Source organism: Drosophila teissieri, chromosome 2L, assembly GCF_016746235.2.
Source record: "Drosophila teissieri strain GT53w chromosome 2L, Prin_Dtei_1.1, whole genome shotgun sequence".
NCBI classification, from domain to species: domain Eukaryota; kingdom Metazoa; phylum Arthropoda; class Insecta; order Diptera; family Drosophilidae; genus Drosophila; species Drosophila teissieri.
The window spans coordinates 3196625-3214468 of record NC_053029.1 but is presented as its reverse complement, the minus strand read 5'-3'; the positions used below and the strand labels follow the sequence as shown (position 1 = coordinate 3214468).

General features: G+C 40.5%; 2 protein-coding genes across 4 annotated transcripts in view; one reads left to right on the top strand and one right to left on the bottom strand.

Moving 5' to 3' along the window:
* The window catches only part of LOC122626813 (mucin-17), a 74443-nt gene that overhangs the window by 29827 nt on the left and 26772 nt on the right, over nt 1-17844 (top strand). For 2 of the 3 annotated variants that reach the window (XM_043807213.1, XM_043807212.1), the window contains exon 4: nt 7418-7554. In XM_043807213.1, the coding sequence (XP_043663148.1) occupies nt 7418-7554 (137 nt within the window). Of the gene's footprint in view, nt 1-3912; nt 4103-7417; nt 7555-17844 lie in introns of those variants that run through there. The other variant, XM_043807215.1, reaches the window with a different exon arrangement.
* On the bottom strand, nt 5317-6520 carry LOC122626814 (serine/threonine-protein phosphatase PP1). Its single transcript, XM_043807218.1, has one exon. The coding sequence runs from the start codon at nt 6489-6491 to the stop codon at nt 5475-5477; it is 1017 nt and encodes a 338-aa protein (XP_043663153.1). The 5' UTR covers nt 6492-6520; the 3' UTR covers nt 5317-5474.

Here is a 17844-nt window from a genome sequence, read left to right as displayed (position 1 = left end):
CTCGATCGACCCGGCAAAAAATAAAAAACCGGCCATGGGAATAAACAAGAAAAAAAGTTTCGGTGACCGAAAGAGCAGCAAACATCATTGGTAGTACGGAATCATCTATCCCAACTAATGCAACAAAAAACAAAACAAGCGAAATTAGTTCAAATTCTATATTTAAAAGTAGGACTGTCGGCAAAATGTTGCTGCATCTTCAGCTCCACCGCTTTTCCGTCGCTTTTCCAAACGAAGCGCAACGCCGTGGAAAACACTTGTTTCGCTTTTCGGCTTTTCCGAAATTTGAAATACGAAAGCCACACGAATTTTGTTGCACGGTGTTTGTGAGTGGATGTGGCAATATCCGCAAGGTGAAGAGAACAAACATCAAACATACGACTTTTGTAGATTAAAGTAAATTTCAAATTATTATTTATTTTAAAATATTTATTAGTGATACATGCATATCAGGATCTTCTTTAATATTCACAGACTGTGCTGTACTGAAGTTGTAATTATTTTATTTAAGATGTAGGATGATCTTAAAAGATCAACAGCTTAAGAGCCTAAGAGAAATATTATAGTTTCCTTTTCGTTTGTTTTACAAATGAAAGCGTATTTCTGTGTAGCTTAGTCCAAACTTTAATCAGAGCTCGACTATCTTTTGTTCCAGTATTCTTTATCTCGCCGCAGAAATCTGCATTGAAAGAGTTGTTGAAATGTTTACGCTCAGCTTCGTCCATTGTACATGGATGGAAAATATTGGGGGGCACTCGAGCAAAACGGCGCCGCTTGCCGAGGCCCAGAATCAATTAGGTTTTTGCTTTGTATCCAAAGTTGGCCACTTACCCATGGAAAGAGCAAGATTTTTAGCAAACTTTTTGTACATCAATTAATACGTTTATGCATGTTTTTAATGGACACTTTTAGCGTTTCTGGGATTTCCGTTTGGCGGTTCCAGTCGAGTGCGCTAATGTGCTAAATTCTGCTCGAAAACCATTTCACATTGCTCGAACTTGGCTCTTGTTTTTGTTTGCACTCAAACGAAAAATGTATGCGTTCTCTTTGGAAAACAAACAGTTTGGGGAATAACAATAATTCTTACAACGGAAAGACCGAGGGGGAAAACTAATATTTGGCTGGATTGCTATTTATACAGCAATTCTTCAGTTGACCGCAATTTCGACGAATATGAATTTTAATGTTTTGCTGGATTTCCTTTGCTATGCGATCATAAATGTTATAATGAAAACAAGACCTTGGGGAATATGATGCAATTTCGGTATTTATGACTGCCTGAATGTTATGGCTTATAGAAAAATGTGGCTGTTTCCTGTTTGTTTTTGGATTTTGTAATTTTGAACAAAGTTACAGAACTTCCACTGATCCACATTCAAGTGTCAAATAGCTGTAAGAAAATTAGAACATTGACTCTAATTAAAACAGACACGAAGGCAGCGATAGATCTTACTCAAACACCCCGACTAATGACGAGTGTAGACGAAATACCGCCATGGAAAAGCAACATTTACATTTCTTATCGGGCAGCCACTTCAATTTGCACATTTTTGCGCTTCGTCGGCTTTCTGTGAAGTATCTGTATCTCAATCACTGAATCAGCGAGCATAGCGTGCTGTCTTCCCATCCAACATTTCCAGCTACTTGCAATGGTTTCCTAACCCCAATGCTATTGTAAGCCATATCCCACTGCCCATATATGACACAAACTGTTGCAGTAAGAAGTGGAAAAAAAAGTGTGGCACTGCCAATGAGCAGGTTGTCATAGACAGCCAGTCTATATGCCCATCTATGAGTCGGAGTCATTAGACTTGGGTAACAAGTGGGAGTGCTGGTTGGTAATTCCCCTTCCGGAGAGGGGTCTTTGCCATTTGGTACTGCTTTTGACACCGCTAAGCAAAGTCTGACAAACTGATCAAACAGAATGGGGCAAACAAAAGTATAATTGTTTGAGTAACCACTTTACAATATTAGGGTTTATAAATATATCTTTATATACTATACCAAGTACTGATACTCAGTATTAAAATGAACAAAGGTGTGCAATATCATAACCGAATCCCATATAAGCCATCTTGTATCGTGCGAAATTAGCTGGGTTATGTGAGTAGATCTAATTGAAGTGAGCCACTTCTACTTCCAGCCACTTGAGCAGATTTATGCCCACTCCACCTGCGCTGCGACTTCCATTAGAGCTCCTTAGTTCTCGGATGGAGTGTCTCCGGCTTCATGTCGACCGCTTTGGAGCACTGCACTCCAGTTGAGTGTCGTTATTGTTACCATCTACCATTTACCTTTGTCTGCGGTCTGCGACGACATCAAATGCAGCTAATGTTCATTAATAACTCGTGCGTTAAACAAAAGCTGCGTATTTGCCGCAATTCTCGTCTGGTTTGGTCGGTTAGATTGGAACTCTCATTGTGCTTCACTCTGGAAGTTGTCAGTCTGGTTATGTTGTCACTAAAGAGCATTTAATTTGTGTCCAATAAACCGTATATATTTGTAAAGACTGTTCAGTTTAAAAATGAGAAACCAGTTTAACTTCGCTACGCTTTACTCCCAATTTCACTTCACTATTTGATGTCTTTATTAGAAGCAATTAGATGCCAGCATAATTTAAAACAAAGGGTCACCTAGTTACGTTCGAGAACAAAAGAATTGATTAATGAGAATTTTCGCAAGATAAAAAGATAAAAACCGTGTATACTTGTATATATATTTGCAAGATCTCGCATAATGAACTCATTGTGCCGCTCTCCGCAAAGGAAGTGAACAATTTAATTATTCTACATTCGCTGAAGATTCTTTTGAGGTTAAGAGGGCAACCGCGAAGTGCAATCACTGCCAGTCGCTTTCAATGGCCATTAAATCAAATTGGCATAGCAAAGTGAAAGTATGCAAAAGAGGTATGTACATAAGTATGCAATGTTTTAACGAGAGGATAATCTTCAATTGAAATTGTGGGTTATCAATTGGGCATGCATGAAAATAAAATCAATTCAAATGCAGTACGTTAGTTGAAATACCACTAGAAATGTTTTTTGTACTGGGCATGCAAATCCCAATTAACTAAGAAATGCAACGGAAATCGATGGGGAATGCGTTGTTAGGGGAATAAATCCCTCAAACGTTTTGGATTTCACAATCAATCCCACTGCCATCTCCTTGTAGAACGAACACACAAAGCTGAGTGCAAACAGAGCTGCAACTGCAATTAAGTTTAATGGAAGCTCATTAAGAGTACGAATTGTTTCTGCTCCAACTGGAGTCGAGGGAGATGGCAAACAGTTGCATAATGAATTCAGATGCATATATAGTATGTATGTATATGCAACTGGCCGTTGGGCTGCAGATGGATGCCTGCCAGAGCAATAACGACGAATTATTGAGGAAGCTGCAATTTGAAGTTGCCGTTTGCTCTTGCAAAGAGAGGAAGTCGCCTAATTGCCCCGTCGATTTTTCTTTTCACTTTTTGCATTTGCCAAAGGCCAAAGATCAATTGCTGGCCTGGCCAAGTGCCATCAAAAACTAAATAGTACAAAAAAAAAACCTGCAAAATGGCAGCTCAGTTGTCAGAATTTTTATGGATTTTGTCATGACTCTTAATGTCGACGGTGTCCTTGTTGCTGTGGCAATTAAAATGCAGCCAGTGGCATCTATTCGCAAAATAGAAAAAAACTGGAATTAATTGTCAGCTTGTAAAAGTGAACATTTACAAGTGTTGCAAGAAAAGAGGAAAACGGAATTGCTCTGGGGATTTTGCAATAAACACCTGATTGAGGTGACGAAAGAGAAATTTCGTGAAAATAAGATTCAAAATGACTGCATGTATTGAAAAAGAGTTTTCTTTGATTCTACAGTCAGAAAAGTACTGGTAAAGTGGCTCTTTTTATTTTGTATTAAAGTTACTTTCATATAACGCGTAAAAAATAAAAAAAAACATTTCAATCTTAATCGCACATGATCAAACAAAACATCTTCGCAAAAAGAAGGGAATGCTGGCCCTAATGATCCTCATGACTGGAGGTGTAGGGGTATGCTTGAACCGCAATCGTCCTGGCCAGAAAACTGTCTTGAAAGTGGTGTCATCATCGGCGAATGGGTAAGCGGGATTTTGCAGCCCAAAGTGCTGGCAACTGAGATGCCAAGGTGTGTTCTTAGCAGGTTGAAATTCCTTTGGGAAAGTAGTAGTGTATTAATTGAATTCCAATTTCGGTAGTTTAATTTCAGCTTAAAGTATTTTTGTATCCATGGTATTCGTGCTTTCACAAGTGCTTAAATTGCATACTCGTCTCCCCTTTCATTTTCATTACTGTCTCCCCTCTGATTTTCATGAATGTCTCGACATTTGCATTTCATTAATAATGCACTTTAATTACGAACCATCGCCGTTGCAACTGCTTCTCAGCTTTTGCACTCTGTGGTCGGAATGGGGATGATATAATAAATATTTATAACAACGTCACGGGATTAAGGCGAAGGAACAGCCCCCCATCGAATCGTTGCTATTTAAAAATTTACAATCTGTTTATAAGGCGGGTAATGCCAATAGCGCCTTCTCTTTCTGCCAGCCACTAGCGGACTCTTTCTGTTTAATCGATTCTCTCACTCGATTTCCGGCAGTGTTTAACGCTTGAGCGAATTCTTCGGCGTGTCGATGGGTTCGTTTCACGTTTTGCATAATTAAATCTATTTACCGCCCAGTCGCCGACTTTCCACCCGCCTTTCCCTGCTCTTTGATAATGCCTCAAAACTCCACATTTGTAACTCGCACTTGTTACCTGGACTGATGAACTTGTTTCCTACTTCAGCCTTCTCTTGCGGAAATGTTCGCTTTTCTTGGGGGATTGGCTTTCAGTTATTTTTTTTTTTGCTTTGGCCAAGGCGGCGCCTTAAATGGTGACACAGAAAGCAAACCTTGGCAGTGAAAATAAAGTATTGCCAAACGGTAGCTGGGCTCGCCGGTAAACAATGTTCGCTGCAAAAACTCCGAATGACTTGGCATAGTTTTCGCAGAGAAATTGATTTGTGTTCGCTTTTATTTTCTTTGTGCCCGGGGCTTTGCCGACAAAAATTAAGTATTCTGAAGTAATGTTGATTTAGGAGGTGGGAAAGTTGCGTGCTAAGACACTACTTTTCGTCGAAAAATAAAACCAAACAAGAAATAAAACTTTTTTGTACTATTGATTGTCATTGTTGAATTTATATTTATAATTTATACATTTTCAATGCAGTATCATTAAGCAGTAATGGCATTTTGATGGTTGTTAAGTACTTTCTTGCATCAAAATGAAATTATTACTTGATGATAGTACATATATTTAAATCCAGATGATATATCCTCTTGGATCTAGTGTACACTTTGAGATTAGTATATTCAAAGAGCTTCAGAGATTTCGTGGCCTAAGCTCTTAAGCTATAGCATAAAGAATTCGCGCTGTTAGCTATCTGCAAATCCGAAACTTGGTGGTTTGTCATTCAGTTATGGGAGTTGGGTTCAGATTTTTGATTATCACTTTTCGACTCTCACTCCGCTGTATATCGAAAGAGATAACTAGGTCCTTATCCACGCCCATTGAAGCGCCTGCGTTGTCGTACAAGCCACAATAGTTGGGTGCCGAGAAGACGGTGACCAACTGGCGTTTGGCAAAGAACTCGTATCCATCCTCCACCACCTGGTGGGCACGACACACCAGATCGAAGTCATTCCTTTGCAGAAACTTCTCGAGCACATCGCGCCCATACAGGTAGCTAACACCCCGATCACTCGCTGTCCAGCCGAAACCATGGCGATCCGGATCGCTCCAGAGCAGATCGCATAGCAGACCCGTTTCGGGAATTTCGGTGGGACGGGCAATCGATTCGATATTGCTGAGCTCCTTCAGCTGCGGACTCAGACCGCCGTGGCAACAGAAGATGCGACGCGAAATGATGGCGGCCACGGGCATGCAATTGTAGCAATCGACAAAGGTCTTCCACAGCTTCACCGTGTAGCGTCGCTTACACTCGTCGTAGAATCCATAGACTCGATTCACCGACTGCGATTCGTGATTTCCACGCAATAGGTAAACGTGCTTTGGGAACTTGACGCGCAGTGCCAAGAGCATTGTGATCGTTTCCACCGAGTTCTTTCCCCTGTCCACATAATCCCCGAGAAATAGATACCGTGTCTGCGGCGGATATCCGCACTGATCAAAAATTTTCAACAGATCATGATACTGCCCGTGTATGTCGCCCACAACTCGGATGGGTGCCGATACATCGAGCAGCATGGGCTCGTCCAGGAAAAGTTCGCGCGCCAGGGTGCAAAGTGAGCTCACTTCGGCCTCCAACAAAGGAAGCCTTTGCATCTTGGAGCGTCGAAAGGCCTTCAGTCGACCGATCAAATCATTCAGATTCAGGGCGTACGGCAGATGGTAGTCACTCCCCACTTCGCTATTCGTCGTCAACTGCTCCGCGATATTGAAACCGTGCAGTGTCAACATGGCCATCGTTTGAGTGGGTAAAAACAAGTGTAACTTTAAATAATAAAAACTGACAGAAAATAAAAAGCAAGTAATTAAAATGGGGCAGCTGTCAAGGATAATGAATTAAATCAAGCATAGGCATTAAAATCGCACTTTTACATGAAATAAAAATGTTAGCAATGCCTTCGATTGCGTTTAGCCACATCAACAACTCGTTATAATTGCAATTAAGTGCGGCAAGCAATTTAAATTAACGATTTTCCGATTTGTCCAGCAGTTGCCGGAAAACGAGTACATAAATATGAATGAAAAATGTCTTTTGGCTGCTGCGTGAACGACAAAACTATTTTTTGCTCTAGCAGGATGAGCGAAAAAATTATAGTTATGTTGTTGGCAAGCGGAAACGCAGTTGGCACTGCTAATTCCTTTTGGCCACTCTCGCTTTTTTCTTTCTGCGGTTTCCTGCTGAAATTTTTCCCCCTTTTGTAAAGTTTTCAATTAGCGAGCTGTCGACGGAAGTCGTAAGTAAAAAATGCAAGCGAAAAAATAGTTGAACAGCGGCGACGAAAAGGAAATTTCACCCACTTAACGGAAAGCAGGCGGTGCATAAATTTGATGCGTCTTCCAATTGATTTTCCAATTTTCACCTGCTTTGTTTGTTTCTGTTTTGTGATTGCTCAGCGACGCTTGAAGAATGTTTGCAATAATTTCACAGCTTTGTGAATTTTCAAGTGCCGTCGCTGCGTTGCGAAGTTTTCAGATTGTTGGAAAGGCTACGGAAAATGCGAAAATTATGGTTGAAAATAAGAGAACCAATGACCGGTTAGCAAAAGTTAGCATTCGTTATGGGCATAATTTCTCTGAATTAATTTTATGTTTATTGAGCAGTCGATTGTTAAGTAATTAATTTGAAATCGTAACTAATGGTTGTTCACTGTCCTCCCTTACAGTGGGCGCTCGTACAGCAAGGACAGCCACAAGAGTTCGCACAGCGACTTGAGCTTGATGTGCAATGCCTCGTCATCCCGGCCATCGAACTCTGCGTCTGGAAGCGGATCGCCAAAGCTATTGGCAAACACTCAATTGCGTAAGTATATTATAATATTTGTTATATTTAGTTTAGAACACCTAACCCCCAAGTTTTGTGACCCTAACTAATGAAAACTTATATGTAGGGTAGCTTTTTTTTAACGCATTTTTCTACAAAGCTCTGCATATGAATATGAAAATATTTCTAATTTATTATTAAATCCCAAAAGTATGCTTCACAATTTAAAACTTCTGATCGCACTTGGTGAACTTTCTTGCGCACAAGCAGTTGAAAGCAGTGTAGCCAAGCAGCAACAAGCAGTGGGTGTTGCAGCAACATGTATAGTATAGTGCACCACAACCAGATGAACGAAACTATCTCTCACCGCAAATAAACTTGAATGTCTCGAGCCAAACTTCGAAACTGCTAAGTAGAATGCTCAAAGTTTTAAGCCGCGAACCGGCTTTTCATCGACCACCAAGCGGCTGTACGCTAAGAGTTCCGTTTAATGGCGAAGAGCGCGTTTTCGTGAGCGTTGAAGTTGTAGATACAAATGTATCTGGTGTCGTCGATAATACGGCATTTGGCTTTTGCCTACAGTTTGCTTTGCGCCGCTGTCTCTTCAGTTGACGGCGGGTTTTCAATGCTAACGTGTGCCGCTCGCTGTCCGTTCCTCGCATTTTGTTCGTGTTCTTCGTGATCTCGATTAGATCGCGTTTCGTGATCGAGTGGGAAAATAATTACCGAAATTGGTCATGAAACAAGGCCCAAAGTGTTTTGTGTGATAGTGATGGATCAAAAATCAATCGTTGAGTGTTATCTATAGTCCATTGAAACTACAAATTGCAGGCGGGTCAGACTCTTCACATAAATGATTCATAGTTTCTACCTAAAATGACTCCCCTTTAAAGCCCTTTTGCACCCCTAAACTGCATTTTACCTTTATGTTAACCGCGTCTGTGAAACAGGTTTTCCAGCTTTTTCATAGAATGCCGGTTGGCTGGGGCTTTTATTTATTTCCAAAATGTGTGTAAAATGTTTTCAACTGAAACAAAAGCATCGTCTGGCATTTCCAGACTCACTTTTGACCACCGAAACTCGAAACCCATCCAACCACCTTCGACTGCATTATTCATTTGGTCTTATTTCTCTGCTCTTCTGACGTCATCTCCGTGTATTTCATTTTGGTATTTATTTCGCTTTTTACGTGTTGACACTGGATACCCAAGGAATATAAAAACTCGTACAGAATTTCCAGAGTAAAAATCGCATTAGCTGAGAAGGCCAATCAATCAATCAGTGGGTGCTCCACTCTCCCCTTTCCATTCCATTTCCATTTTTCTTCCCAAACCGACAGAGAATTCTTCTGGGCTTCTGCTGGCCATAAATTATGTTGGTCGTAATCAGTTTTGTTACAGTTTGTGCCTTGGCTTTCTCACGAACTTTTGCGAAGCCGCAAAATACCTCCGTCTCTTTCACTTCGTCTCTATAGACCCGATTACCGTTAGCTTTTGTCTAGGAGAAGAATCCGCCAGGTGAAAAAAAAAAACACGGGGTGGGGAAAAGAGTTCATTTACCTATGGCAGTTGAAAACGTGCTCCTCGTCGCAGCTCTGGGATCAAACTTCATCGGCATTCAATTGGAAGCTCTGAAAGGCTTCTACTTACCCAGCTACCTGTGTCCAGCTGCCAAAGTTTCGCGAAGTGTAATCCCATAATGAATGGCTAAGTCGGGGGTGATGGGATGAATATAATGATGCCGGGATATAAGCTTTTCTGGACGTTGATTTGGGTGTGCGGAACATTACAATGAGATCACCTCAGCACCTGGTGACATCAGTGTGATGGGAGATTAAAGTTTTGCTTGCTAAGTACACGTAGTTGTCAAATGCGTATTACCATAAATGAATACATGGATGTTTGTAAAAAAGTAAAAAAGTTAGTCCCGTTTAATAGCTTAGCTAAATACTCAGAAGTTTACTTGTAAATCAGAAAAGAATCTATTCTGAGTGACAGCTTTAGTGTTGGATCGTAAAGTCCAAGCAGACTGTTAAATCACTTATCCGCTTATGTTATTACGGAAATCATCGGTGGGAAATGCTCAGTAGGCGTAACGAACTGTTTCGACACAGAGGAATCTCACTAATGTTCTATATCCGTAGTGCCAGCTCAACGGATATTAGCCCTATATGGTTGTGCATGCTTAAGACCTTATTTATGGGTCTCGAACTTCATGGCCTGGTGGGGTTTGCTGGACTTTCTTACCTCCAAAGACGACACCTGTTTCCGGCCGTATCTACTGGTTTCGATCGGGCATCTTTCTTGAGTTCACTCCGCCGTTTGCTCTGATTTTTCCACAACTGGCTGCTGTGGCTATAATTTCCATTAAACAGTCGACAGTTCTCGTTGGTTTGTTGTTAGAAAACAAGCGGCATTTCGTGGTGTGCGTGGCTTGCCATATCTGTGTGCATTTCTTTTCATCTTTCATCTGTGTGTTTGTGCGGCATGAACGACTCTTTCTTAATTTTCACTTGACGTGCTGGCATGCTTTTGTGCTTTTTTTACATTATTATTATCATATTTGCATTTTTTCTGCATCTCTCGGCTGCTCGGCTTCGTTGCTTGCCATCTCCTCTCTTTGCCGTGCATTAAATTATTATTTACTGTGTACAGTGGGGCCTCGGTGGGGAAGATGATACTCCTGGGGTTCGGTCTCCGTTTCAGCTTTTGTCTCTGCACTGCTAACAATATTGGGACCAGCAGAGTTTCCCGTCTATAAAGATAAAGTTAAATTGAAATTATTGTTCTCTGTGTATCTGGTCTTGAAGCGCCAACTCTTAACTATGTTTTTTCTTGCTTTTACTTTTGTCTCCCTTTTGCAATGGCGCTTAATAATTATGTGGGAAATTGCAAAATAATGCTAGACAGAAATATTTCTTGTATTTCTTTCATTTTCTGTGCTTTGTGTGTTTCGTTTCGTTTTACTTTCGTATTATTTTTTTTTTTGGATTTACCATTCGCTCTTTTTGTTTAAATTCGCTTAACTATGCGAGAAAGTGTTGGGGGCGTTATGTTGTAAAAATTATGCTGCAAAGTAGCAGCAGCAAAAAACTGCAACACCGCCAGCCAAAGAAACTAAAAATGAAATGCATTCAAATGGTATTGCGGCTGCTATTCAATTTGCCAACATTGTGAAGTGAAGGTTGCGCAAGGAGGAAAACTGAATTTCCATTAAGCTGTTTTTTTTAGCGCAGGGAAGTTTTCTAAAGAAAATGGAAGTTGAAGAAAATTTCTGGGAAACAAAAAGTTTTAAAGATTATTCTTTATCAACAAAATGAAAGTTTAATACCTACAACTATAATAATAGATAAGATCGCATTGACCACTTGATCCCCACAACTTTCCCATTCCCAAAAGTCCCATACCCTTTGGCCATAATGCGATTACCATAATTGCATGGAACACCCAAAAAATTGATACCTTTTCCGATTCAAGTGCAGGCTCACCTCAGGAACAAAGTATACAACAAAAATGTATCTTTAGATGGCTGTCAACTTTCACTTGATATTTTTCGATCGATGCAATCGGAAGGTGTATTGTCTGTTTTTTATACCGTTACTCGTAGAGTAAAAGGTATACTAGATTCGTTGAAAAGTATGTAACAGCAGAAGAAGCGTTTCCGACCATATAAAGTATGTATATTCTTGATCAGATCAATAGCCGAGTCGATCTGGCCATGTCCGTCTGTCCGTCCGTCTGTCCGTCCGTCTGTCCGTCTGTCCGTCTGTCCGTCTGTCCGTCTGTCCGTCCGTCTGTCCGTCCGTATGAACGTCGAGATCTCAGGAACTACAAAGCTACAAAGTTGAGATTCAGCATGCAGACTCCAGAGACATAGAAGCAGCGCAGTTTGTCGAATCATGTTGCACGCCACTCCAACGCCCACAACCCCAAACTGCACGTCCACACTTTTGAAAATGTTTCGATATTTTTTCATTTTTATATTAGTCTTATAAATTTCAAACGATTTGCAAAAAACTTTTTGCCACGCCTCTCTAACGCCACAACCGCCAAGCTGCCACGCCCACTTATGAAAATGTTTTGATATTTTTTCATTTTTGTATTAGTCTTGTAATTTCTATCGATTTGCCAAAACTTTTTGCCACGCCACTCTAACGCCACAAACGCCAGACTCTCTTCGCACTTCGAATAGCTGAGTAACGGTATCAGATAGTCGGGAACTCGACTATAGCGTTCTCTTTTTTACTTTGTTATGCTTTTTTTGCATAATTTCCTACGGCTCTCGTTGTTGGATAAGAAACGAAGGCGAAACACTTTTCATTTTGCCATAATGAAGCGCTTATATGCCGCGAACATCATGTGCCTGCCAATCACAAAGACCAAAAATGGTCAGAAATCAGCTGTTTGTGCCGGCCAAACAAATTTCAACTGGTCACTGAACCATTGCCATTCGGAGAGCTAGCCAAATTGATCAAAAAACTGGGCTGCCGATGTGTTGATAATGTTAACGAAGATTGAAGCCGCTGGGGTTGTTATAGTTGCATGTACCACATATCGCATTTCAATTCTAGCGTGTCGAGTCATATGCTGCTGTCAGTTTTTTAACGAGCTGTTTAAATAAAAGTAAAATTGAGAAAAATAGAGCAGTTGATGATAAGGTTTACTAGGCGGCACTTTGCTGAATTGCTGAGTTAAAGTCAAACGGAAAACAAGTAATACACTATACAACTAGCTAAATGCATTTTAGCTGTCTAACTCTACCACTACTTTTTACAGGGTATTTTCTGGTCATTTCATTGGGTTTGTCGTCCCCAGAATCACCTGCATTTTGCGTTTGATTGATCGCAGCATTTAAAGCTGAACGTTGTCTTCTTGCTGAGTTGTTAACGAGTGAAAGACAGGGAAATGAGATGGGACCCCCGAAGAGCCGATGCTTTTAAGCTCTGCTCAAACAACATCAACTTGAATCACGCATTCGTGGCCAATTTGCATATCGAAGTAAGTCATTGAATGGCGGGACTTGGTCGAGTCAATTGGTGGGTCTCGACTGGTCAAATGGATCCGCCCGTCGCGGAGTCATAAAGTGCATTTAGTACACAGTATTCGGCTTAATTCAATAAATTAATTGTGTCGTTAGACCCGCTCAACTTTTACCACACACTTCCTGTCGACCAAGCACGTAACTTGCGTTGCTAGAAAAACTTTCAAGATAAGTGCTACAGACCGACAATTGTCATTCAGATGGTTATTTAATCACCAAAGCCAAGGGCCCCGCGTTGGGCGCCAAATGTTTCTTTTTGGGGGTCGCACGTGCGGTCGCTTAGAAAACATCGTCCGACAGCCGGAAGCAATTCATAGGCCGTTGTTAATAATCACTCTCGTTAGATGTCCAAAAAACTCACATGAGCACTCAGCCCACTATGCTGTTTGTCTAATGAAAATCGGTGGGACTGTTTTTAACAGGTGCCCCACAAATTGATGGCCGCAATTCGTTTCGGCTTCCAAAGTGACTAGACAAGTTTTTATGTTTTCAGAAAGCGTAAAGGTCTCAAATCGAATGGATTGGATTTGGCTTTTTACTACGATTAGGTTTGATTTCTAAATTAAAGTTGCAGCTGGGAAGTGGTTTTCCTTTGCTTATGAATCAATACTGAGAACTTAACTTTGTGTTTCTGACTTAGTTTTTGAATAAGAATTGAGTCGTCAAGGAAATTGCACAAGTTGACCAAATTTGAGTTGGAGTGATGTCGACAGCTCAATTAGACAAGAAATGAGACTGCTGTCGCCACCAAAAGAAGACGGCAACCTACTGAGGGATACAAATTAGCGTTTGAAAACAGTCGAAATGAGGCAAGTGTTGGCTTATGCAATTCACACTTTGGTCTAATGCATTTAAAGCCACTTGCTGTGCAAACAAGACACTCAAAGAAAATTTCCATATTTTCTTAATATATTTGAAATATTAAATCAAAGATTCTGTTTTATAAATCATATTGTAATGTATTCAATTATTCTATATGCACATTTTTGGTAAGTTTCCATTTCTTTTCGCGTGCACCTATTTAATGAATCTTTTTTGAAAACAAATTGCCGCCACTTGCGCGCCGACAGTCAGAGGAAAAAGTGTGCCACATAAAAAAGAAATAAGGAAAAAATTAGCTGGCACATGTACCCACCACCACCCCCCAAAAAGAAAACCCGGTGGCAAACGACAGCGTTTTAAAAATAAAATTGCATTATGAGCACATTCGCATTTGTATTTGCCATTTTCCCCTTTTAGTTTTTTTGTTTTGGTTGGCAATAAAATTGTGTGCGGGATTGCCCAACTGTTTGTGTACTTGCAAATGGAAACTTTATTATCATTTGCCAGAAAATTAGGTTCTCCATTTAAATATTTTATTCGAATAAATGAGCAGTAAAATGTATTTCTATGCAATTAAGCGGAAAATGATTTTTGCATATCATTATTGAAATGTGTGTTTTCTCCTGAGAGTTCCCCGCTTTGCCATTAGCCTATCTGTTCGCTCAGCTTTCTAAAATCATTTAGAGAATATTAACCCCGTTTAGAGTGGTTTTAGTTTTCCACCAACTTATGAATCATCATTCGGCTATCTTTCCATTCTGGTTCTTTGCTACTTACAGGGTATTAGACGCATTTGCGTTTGAAGATCTATGCCATCTGCTATATTTATAATTTGGCCCAGCGCCCTTTTTTGTTAAATTTACTGGAGCAAATACCGAGGAAAATAAACATTTCAATGACATCATTTGGCAATTTTTAGCGAAAATCAGAATTTGGGTTTATGTCTCAGTTGCTTTGCCGACTGGAAATTTTTTAATGTCCGATGCAGTTTTCCGCAGTCTGCTGTCAGTTTAACGATTGTTTATGTCGGATCTGCGGGGGTCTAGCGGTCGGTTTTATTTTGGTACCGTTTCTGCGGACATCGGGTGGAGTTTTCTTTTACTGTTTTGCATGTCCATTTCCAGACCCCAACTGATCACTGATGGTGATTTCTTAATGGGTGCACACTTTTTATTTTTATGCACGCCACATTAATAAAAAGAGTGGGAAATTTGTTTTCCTTTTCGCATTGGTAATTGTTAATTTTTATTGCCCCCAGACCGGGAGTAGTCCCCCATAAAAAACAAGAAAAAACTCTACGGGGACAACGAACTCACAGTTTACGATAGTCGCTGGCCACATAAAAAACATGGCACAGATCGAATTGAAATGCTTTGCCGTAATATCGGGAGCAATAATTTTTATGTCCGCCAGTGTGTGAGGTTTAAAGAAATAAAATCTGGTATTTAATGCGGATTAAATGGATTATTGTACTGATACAAACTTAGTTGTTCTCCTCTATTTTATGGATCAATCAAAAGTTGTTCTGCATGGGGAATATTTATGGTGCTTAAAGCGGCTCAACGTAAGAGCATTTGAGCCACATTTTGTCGAGGGTATTAAATGCCAGAAACTCCATCGTAACTTTCCACCTTTTGTAGCTGCAGTTTTGCTGCACTTGTCTCGCTTAAATTATGTAGATTTATGCCCACCTCCGCCTTTGTGTTGTCCTGGCTGGAAAGTTCCTTCCGAGCTCGATTAATTGCTTTTGCAGCTTCCGCCGCTTTTCACCCGCTTTTCATTCGCTTTTCAGCCGCCCGAGGAAAGCTTGCCAATGAAAAATGTTTGAACGCCCACACGGCGGCAACGGCCAACTTTTAATTGAAAGTCATATTCAATTTTTGCATATTAATTTAACGGTGGCCCGCGGCAATTGGGCTCATCAGCTGTTATTGGCAGAAAGGAAAAAATGTACAAAATACAAATGAAAATAAAAATCAGCCGGAACAGCGAGTTGCCCTTGAGGACTATCCCACCACTTCCGTTTCACATTTGTTTTTGTGGTGGTGGAGAACTTCCGGCATTCGTGGCATGTGTGACATTCGGTATTGAATGATGTGCCAAGTCATGTGAATTATGCTCCCCAAAAGTTTTCCAATCGACTAAATCTGGAGCCAACAATAAAATCGAATGGCACTCGAATTCCCTCGAACATTTGACACCTTTCTGTGTTGCATTTCGGGCTAATTATAGTTGGCCTGGTCGGATTGACATTTGCAGGCCTGACTAAACTCACTAAACTCAAAAGCCAAACTAAAGAGGGCGCCGATGCTATTCATAGCAATGAGGTTGTGCTTGTTCTCTGGGATATTGGTACCCATTAGTCCAAAACTAGGGTCGGGTATGCGCTGTCTTTGCTTGCACATGAGTATCTACGTTTACCTTATAGATAGATGTAGTTATGAAATTAAGAGTTTTTTTGTTTCTACTCTTAAAAATTAACATTGTTATGCGATAGTTTGATTTATTCAGCAACCAGAAGATAATTTTGAAATATGCGCATATCTTACCCACTGTGCCAGCATAGATTTCCCTTCTTTTTTTATTTGAAACCGCTGGGAAACGCGTGTCTTCCGCCGTTTTGTCTTTTCACTCGGTAGTTTTTTGGTGTCGCTGTGCCCAATTCAAATGCTCTGCCACAAATCATAGCGTGCAATTTGTCAGCTCATTTGGGTTTGGGTTTCATTTTGGCTCGCCTTTGTCGAGTTATGATGACATTCAAACCTGTCAGCAACTGCCGTGCAAAGTCGGAAATTCAGGCACTTGAAGGGGGAAATGGGCATTTTCCTCCACGCGAAGATTTATTTGGACTATGTTGCAATGTTTTCTCGGCCATCCATGCACCTGCTTCACTTCGCTCTGCTTCGCTTTTTCCGCAGCCAAAAAATCGGGGTCGCTTTGTCTCCTATTTTCTAGACCATTTATCATTCATGTTGCGAAATGCAGCCTGCAGTTAGTCCAACAAACAGACAAAATATTTATTTTTGCACACACAAAGTAGATAAAATGGGATCTGGTCGATAGTTCAACAGCCAAATGTTCAAATACTCTGTGCTGTATTGCATAAGATGCCACATTTGAGTTTCATATTGGATACATCTAGATAATGTCTCTTTCAAGTATGGCAATTCTTAATTATTAGTTTAATTAGAAGCATACCCTCTGGAAGGGTATACTAAACAGTTGCATTAAAGCTGAACGCTCAATTAAATATAAAATTGTTTTCATGTCTGGGCTATAAAGTATTCGTCTATTTCGGATTTGTGTGTCTAGGTTGTTGGCATCCACTAAATGTGATTCTTGGAATGCTTTCGCCTTTAGTATGTGGAAAATGCCATAAAATTGGAGCACCCATGGATGGCACCATTAACTATAATTTAATTAAAAAGCGGATTACAGACAAAAAACCAAGCAAAGGGGGGTTTTTGTGGGGGAGTCACATGAGTTAAATGAGGCGGCTAATTGAATCGGTTAATGGCCGCCAATTAAATGTAACCATTATAAATCCATTCAATGTCAACTGCAGGAGGAAATAAATGGCAATAAAAAACTAGAAAAATAGGCACTGAAAATGTCAACCTTGTGGTAATCATAGAGCAAAAGTTGTTTTTGCAAACAATAAAAATGGTACATCGAGTGCACAAAGCAAAATGCATTCAAGCGGCAATTGTCAGCGACATCAAATTAAATTCACCGCCATCGCCGACGTCTGCAGATTGTGCGCGGGTGTATGAATCGAGAGTCTGAGCCTGAGACTGAGCCTGTGAAAGTGAAATTTGAAGTCGTGATATCGATCAGAGCGGCAGGCACACACTCTCCGGAAAACGAAAACTCCGACGCGGATCAAAGACACATTATACAAATAGAAAATCCAAAATCCAGCCAGCCAGTCAGCCAGTCAAAATGGGAGCCCACAGTTCCAAGGAGAAACTATCGCGTTCGTACTCCGAGCGCTACATCCACAGCCAAATGATCGAGCGCGAACGCTTCGGAAGTTTTGGCAAGCGGGCCTCCAAAGGCCTCACCAAAGGTGAGTTTCTGGCGGGGATCGGGCCGTAAATGCTAATGAGTGGAGTGGTTATGAGCTGAGCCCACATCGAGGGCATTAACTTGCAACGTAAACAGAGCCCGAGTTGCGTAAGCATCAACGTAGCTATCTTGGCTGATAAGCCATCACCTTTTGGTGACAAAAGCGCAAACAGCTTATGGTTAAATGGGAAAAAATTCAAGATAAATATAAGTGAAAGAGTCTGGCTTTAGATATAATAAATAGTTACCTTTCGTAAGTTAAGTCTGCAGCTTAGACTAATAAGGAAATATTTTGCAAGTTTTGGAACAATATGATTTATATAAATATTTAGCAAGCTTAGTTACAATATGATTCATATAAATATTTAGTATTTGTATTAGTATTTTATTTAGTATTTG